Consider the following 7,270-nt stretch of genomic DNA (forward strand, 5'->3'; position numbering starts at 1 on the left):
AAGTGTGATATAAAAGGACATCTAAAGATCCTGGAAGACTTCCTACATAATCCCATTCTTTATAGGGACGACATACTATCACCCAAACCAGTACTCTTCTGGAACTTCAACGTTATTTTCAACGAACGTTCAGCCTGGAGAACTAATTCTATCAATTTCAAACCTGGATCAGAGCAGGTGCGGGAATCAATGGACCTAAATTCAAAAAATTGATCCTGATGGTACTCTCCCAACAATATTCCAGGCAGAAATACATTCCATTGAAATATGTGTGACAGAATGCATTCGCAGGAAAATGAGAGGTACTCACATTTACATACTTTAAGATAGCCAAGCGGCTCTAAAAATCCTTTTATCAATAACTATCATCTCTGAATTGGCAAATGATTGTCTAAACCATCTCAACATGTTAGGGAATCTTAACATAGCAATACTAGGCCGGAGTCATGAAGGGCATGAGGAAAGTGAAATGGCTTATAACTTTGCAAAACGAGGAGCAAATATGGAACTTACTGGTCCTGAGCCTTTCTGAGGACCCACAAAAAGCCACATTAATGAATTTCGTAGAAAATGGGAGGAAAAGAAATTTGCTGCATACTGGCTAAATTGTGCCGGTCAGCGTCAAGCCAAACAATTTCTTAGTCCCAGCAAAGGATCTGACAAGCTTCTATGAAGCGTAGATCTGCGTCTTTTAACACGATATCTTACAGGTCACTGCAGCCTGAATAACATTTAAATAACATTGGTCTACCTGAGACCAATGCCTGCCGCTTTTGCGAAATGGACATAGAACATGCTCAGAACATGTACTTTGTGAATGTCCTGCATTAGGCAGACAAAGACTTCACCACCTTGTTAGTACCGTAGTATCTACATGCAATCTTTGGAACAACTAACTCAAAATTGTGCTAAAATGCGTACAAAAATAGGCCTTGCACAATAGATCAACTCTGGTCGCAGTGCGTAATGGCCTTCGAAAAACAATAACAGTATAACTGCCTCCATCGCCGCCGTAGCCAAATGGGTTGCTGCGTGACTACCATTCGGAATTCACAGAGAGAACGAAGGTTCGAATCTCGGCGAAACACCAAAATTAAGAAAAAACATCTTTCGAATAGAGTTCGCCATTCTCTTCTTGGCGGGATACTAGTCTTGAAGAGCCTGTCAAAGGTGGGTTTAGGGAAAGAGTAGTCGCTTTCTTGACTAAACCTATTAATAGTATGTAATATAGAAAGAAGCGTGGCTAAGCCGCTGAGTATTCCATAGCGCCATACTATTACGTCTAAGCGCTATAACGTCGGTCACGTGTTTTCCTACCAAATTTAGAGCAGGCAAGTTGACTAGCGTTTCAAGTGCTTTATTAGGGGTGGTCCTCAAAGCATCGGTGATGCATAAAAACGTAGTTCTTAAGACCTTGCTTAGCAGTGTTGTATAAATTGCCTCAATTATTCCATATAGTAAAATACGCCGAACTACCGAAGTGTTTTGCCTTTTAAATTGGCGAGTTGTGCGACCTAAAGACTTCTTACTTGACGTGTTCCATGTATTTCCCGGACCCTTGAGATAGCCTTGGCTACACGGTGTCTTTGTAAGAATTTTTCTTTATCTGGCCGCTGTTGTAGTACCTTCAATTCCTTTAGAATAGCTCGTCAGGACTTTTTGAAGATCCTTAAATCAGCTTTGTAGGCCAACCAGTCTTCGAATCTTTTTGTGCCTTTGATCAAATTGAATTGAATTTCCTAACGATGTTATTTCTTTTGCCCACCAAGGTGATTTTGTTATTCCTCTATGGCGTACAAACAGGCACCCAACTTCTAGAGAACTAGACTTTCCTTGCCTGACTAACCACTCCGTCCAGTGCACCGCATGTGGTGGGATCTTGAGTGGGTATTTTTGGTATTAAAGCCCTTAATTTTTTGTTGTATACTCCCCAGTCGGTTTTTCGAATGCTCCTAAACTCATCAAGCTTATGTTCAATGACAAATTCTATGTAGCGATGGTCAGAGCAGGATTTTTCTCCCGAGACTCGCCATCTCTTAACGTGGGTAAAAAATAGGTCAGAAGCCAGGGTTAAGTCCAAAATTTCTGACTTCGGTTTTATTTCAAAGATCGGCTGTGAACCTAAATTCAAGGCACTAAGTTTATTTTATGAAATGAAGTCTAATATTGACTCACCTCTACCATTAGCGTCGGTACTCCCACACAATTTATTTTAGGCATTTGCATCGCAGGAGGCAACCAGGTACGTTTTCAGTTAACTGCCTCATTAACAAGCACTCTCACCTCGTCTGGTGGGGCGTCCTTTTCGTGGGCCATATGAACGAAGGCTACCCAAAAGCTGTTTTTGCTCAGCTCAGCTGTGGAAGCAAGAAGATGTTTATATTACCTTTTACTACAATAGTATACAAGTACGAGTCTTACCCATATGTTGACTGTCAATTAATTTAAAGCCCTTCGCTCCCAAACCGCAGATTTTGCTTCCATTGATCCACGGCACCTAAGCAAAGAGAAAGTCGAGCGAGCCTAGAATGGTGGAGGTTATTTGGATCAGCCGACGTCTTCCTCAGTGATCTCTTCACCCTCGGTCTCGTCAGCGAAAAGATAATTTTCATTGAACAACGGCCCTATCGCGGTAAGCCTCTCTGAATCGGCGGAGCACTGGCTGCTCGAGTCAGCTCTATCGGCCTCTTCACTAAGTTCTAGAGCTGGCTCGTTACTACGGTAAATCCGAACGGTTGCGTCAATGAACCCAAATCGGACCTTCCAACCTTTTTTCGCCAATGGAGTGAGTGCTTCGGCATTGAGAAGCAACAACACCTGCCTTCTACCTTCTACTGGCTCCTCAATTTTCCCTACCTTTCAATTCTGTGTTGTTAGGTAAATGTTGCATGGTGTAAAAATCTGCTCTATTTTTTTCGGCTCTGCCGGCTTGGCCGGGATCCATACTCGAGCTCTTGGTCTGCTTGGAATTTCTTTCCTGCTGACTGCTTCGAGGTTGACCCCAGGCCAAACCTCACCGACTTTACTTCCGGATAACCTGAAGAGCTGAGCTGACTTTTGTCCTCACAAGCGATGAGTTTCGCCTCACCTTGGTACCAGCCATTATCGTAGCAGAGTGGAGGGGGCCAACCCACCTCCATTTGTCTTTGGGAATAGTCCCTTCCTCCGGCGCTCAGTCAAAGATGGCAAATACCTCACCGCTATTCTTTACCACTTTGCTAAACAACGGGTACTGGCACCAGTTTTTATTTTTTTGGCGACCTCTATGTGCTCAGCCAATCTTTGACTTTTTGGAGCCGCATCCGCTGGTTTTCCCTGGAAAGTTGGAAAGGGGTGCCTTTGCCCGGTCAACAGATCTGGTATGTTTCTCTGTTAACTGATCCGCTCGCAGATCTTTTAACTTAGAATAGACCATGATGGCCGCCTTTTTTCATAACAGGTCTGCTTCGAAGGACGGACGTGTGTAGGAAGTCTCTCTTGGCTATATTTGCAACTTGTTTTGAGCTGCCTGGTCTCTCAATGGCCACCTGCCGGGTAAACCTTAAAGCAGGTGCCATATCACGCCCTCTGACTAGTGTTGGGGTGGAATGGGTTCTGTTTGCCCTATGTCCGTATAGCCCCACAACAACTATCGTAAAACGATTGGAGGTCGGTTTTCCCAATCTTCCTCTCCCCCCACTGTCTGCTGCAGCACTCGTACTGAGACTAGCCCTATCCCTGAGGCCCCTCTTCCTCCTGTCCCTGGCGGTCTGACCGCTGCCGTGCTCGTGGCTGAAGTAGTGACTGGAACCACATCCTTCGGTTTTTTTAGTAGGACCGACTTCCATTTTTTTACACGTATTATTTTTACGCCGTATTACATCTTGTTCCAACCCAGAGCTTTTCAAGAGGTTTGCTCCTCCGATAGGCAGAACTTGGTCATCGTTCAAAAAGGCAGTCTGAATCATAGGAATGGAATGCACGCGACAAGGTAGCAATAAAAAGCAGGTCACCTATAATTATTATTAAGTATGAATTGAGTGGCATCGCCAATACGCTGAATTTCTTTTGCTTTCTCATTTGGCAACCGTGTTGCTAAAATGTTCTGTTATTTTACTTATTCCTTCCGTCCGTTTTACTATTGTAATATTCTTGATTCACTTTGTTAATTAACTATTGTAAATTTACAAAGATGGTGTCAAAAGTAAAATTTTAGAAAATGAGTCTAACACTGGGGGGTTTAAACACAGTAATGGATGCGCTAGCGAGGGCGAACCGAGAAACTTTGACGGAGGGTGGACAGAATGTTGCGGCAAATACTAATGTAAGTTGGCCGGGCCCACCCAAACCGCCGGAATTTAAATCGGAAGACAAATCTTCAGTGCAGTTTTACTTTACACGATTAGATTAGACATTACAGTCTAGTAAAGTTCCAGAAAAGAACAACACAGATTGTGAAAATGAGGGCAGAGCTCAACGAAGCGCTTACTGTTCTTGTTAGCTTGAAACATTTAGTAAGTAATAGGATAAAGTTACAAAAATTTTTATGTACGCATAAATGTACCATACTTCATGTTATGGCAAAATTTTGGTTTGCCTATTTTTTATTTTTGTTGGATTTTTAAATAGAATATTATTAAATATTTAGGTAGGTAGGTGAAATGGTTGGAGTACCACTCTGGTTATCCCTAAGTAGTACTAGAGCGCCTTTTTGTTACAATTATGAGACCTCCAAGAGAAAGTTATCTAGAGCCAGACAGATCTGTTGATGTAATGGAGAGGATTGATGGTGATTTAGGTTGGCACACTGCCCCAGACTGTCGAAGGAAGGAGTACCCAGTAACCTTAATCGTCTAGCTGCCAAAACCGGACATTTACAAAGTAAGTGCTCAACAGTCTCCTTCTTTGAAAGATCTCCACAGCTTCTGCAATGTGGGTTAAATGGTAAACCTAACTTTTCCACTCGTTATATATATAATATCGTTAATATCTCGCTCGCTTCCATGTTCGCTAAGCATTTTGCATGCATGCAGGATCGCAAAGGCTTTTTACCTCCACAGGCCAACCTCCTTTAACCTGATTTTACTTTGAGCTACCATGAAAATAACTTAAAAATAGCTGGGAAGTATGTATTGGCTGGCGAAAATCCTCCTCTGAACCCTCCCCGAGGGTGCCAGCTGGTAATAAGTACCACAGCTTTCCTATTTACAGGAGGTACTTAGCTAAGTTAAGGGTACTATGGGTTGGGTTCGATACTCCTCAATAGTACAGCACTACCCAAAGTACCTTTAACGTGGTCGGGGGTGAAGGGCTGGATTAAGGTGTGATGCGACCCGTGCCGAGAATCTGTCAGGCTTGGGGCCCTTCTAACAAATAACCAAGTCTCGAACCGAGCTTACGGATACCTGGCGCCCTCCGTAATAACTAGCCTTACCCGTGTAGTTCGGAGCTATGCACGGGCGGACATCCTTTCTCCGACACTCGTGGGTCCAAATATGCAAGCAGACTTTCCAAAAATAAATAAAAAAAAAGGAGATCGGTCTTCCTTCGAAAAGACCGACAGGAACAAACAGTTCCGCAATAAGAGCAACGGTCGCACCGAGCTCAAAGAGAACTCCATCCATCGGCCAAATAAGTCGATCAAAACACACAGCGACAGCCTCAGCGAAAGCGAGGCCAGCTGCCACACACTCAGAACTGGACACAGGTCCAAGTACAAGTAGGGGGGCATTAACCCGGCAGTCAACTGCGATTCAGCCCCCAAAAACGGTCCCGACCGGAAGCAATGCTACTGCTAGCTCCGGTACCGAAGGATGGCCGCTTGTGAGGGTGGTAGACCCAGCGAAAGCGAGCTACCAGGATCGCAGAAACGCAGCTAGGCTCCTAAGGAGGGTGCACGGAACTCACCCAAAGGAAGGTGAAATGTCACAGGAGTTGAAAGAAGCGATTGAAAGAGCGAATGCGATCATTCCTGATTTCAACCCCGACTTCAAACCAACACAATCGGCTCCAAAACGACAGCGGTCCTTGGAGGATAATAAGCCAAACGGAAAAAGGCGCAAATCAATGGGCGTGACGCCCAGAAGATCATTTGCGGAGGTTGCAAAAGACCGCCTTATCATAGGAGTCCTGGACGAGAACCACCCGGAAGGTATGATCCCCAAGGCCCAGTGGAAATGGATCGAGGCCGAGCTAACGAAAGTGCCACTGAAGGTTATTCTGGAGAACCCCGGCCCCCCGCCTGCGTGTGAAGACTTAGGCTGGCACCAAGGCCAGATAAAAATAATAGCGTGCGACGATGAGAGATCGGTTCAACTGTATACAGAGGCCATCTCCAAAGTCGGCGAAGTGTACCCAAATGCCAAGCTAGTGGTCGTGGACAGGAAGGATATTCCATCCAAGCCGCGAGCAAGGGTTTGGTTAACTTCAACCGTCGAAGACCCGGAAGAGATTATGAAGCTCATTCGGGTCTGCAATCCGAACATCCCAACGCAGGAGTGGAGGTATGTCAAAACTCTTACCAACAAAAATAGCGCGGAAGAATCGAAAGAGCAGAAGCGCGCCACCATGCAGGCTCTCCTGCCCCTCACAGAGAACTCAATCGAACCATTAGCGAAATGCGATGGGAAACTGAGATACGGTTTTGTAAAGGTGAAGCTTCACATTTATAAAACCGACACGGATGCAATTGAGTTCCTCGCCACTAAGGAAGGTGAAAAGCCCATGGGCGATCTACGGAAAGATGACGCAGTGGAGGGTTCTGAATGAACACTCTTACTCCGATCATCGCTATATAGAAATAAAATTTTGGGGGAAACAACTCACGGGCCCCGCCCGCCAGCAGGAACTTGAAAAAGACCAACTGGCATATATATAAACGGGAACTTAAGGAAAGACTTCCAAATTCCCAAAATATTACTATTGAAGACAGAGAATCATTGAATGAACACGTACAAATCCTTACGGAGGTCTGTAGAACTGCGCTAAACAAGGCTTGCCCCTTTATTAAGTATAAGGGGAAGAAAAAGCCGCCCTGGTGGTCAGAAGACCTGTCTACATTAAGAAACGACAGCAGAAGACAGTTTAATAGAGCGAAAGCGACACGAGAGAGTAAAGACTGGGACTGCTACTACAGTAAGCTAAAAATTTACAAAAAAGAAGTTAGGAAAGCGAAAAGGTCTGGTTCTGAGAAATCGAAGGAACCACAGAGGCTTCCAGACTGCGTAAAATCCTTTCAAAAAAACACTATACCACCGGATACCTCCAAAAACCGGACAGGAGTTGGACTACT

General features: G+C 44.6%; 1 protein-coding gene across 1 annotated transcript; it reads left to right on the forward strand.

Annotated features, from left to right (window-relative positions):
* Positions 1-5,901: 5,901 nt before the first annotated feature.
* LOC128870297 (uncharacterized) lies at positions 5,902-6,747 on the forward strand. The gene has a single exon (XM_054112903.1). It carries the CDS (start codon positions 5,902-5,904, stop codon positions 6,745-6,747), a length of 846 nt encoding a protein of 281 aa, XP_053968878.1.
* Positions 6,748-7,270: the final 523 nt, after the last annotated feature.

This window comes from Anastrepha ludens, chromosome X (genome assembly GCF_028408465.1).
Source record: "Anastrepha ludens isolate Willacy chromosome X, idAnaLude1.1, whole genome shotgun sequence".
In the NCBI taxonomy this organism is placed as follows: Eukaryota; Metazoa; Arthropoda; class Insecta; order Diptera; family Tephritidae; genus Anastrepha; species Anastrepha ludens.

Bases quoted from the DNA above. Each gene is read 5' to 3' on its own strand.
- LOC128870297 (XM_054112903.1), top strand. From the start codon at position 5,902: ATGTCACAGGAGTTGAAAGAAGCGATTGAAAGAGCGAATGCGATCATT.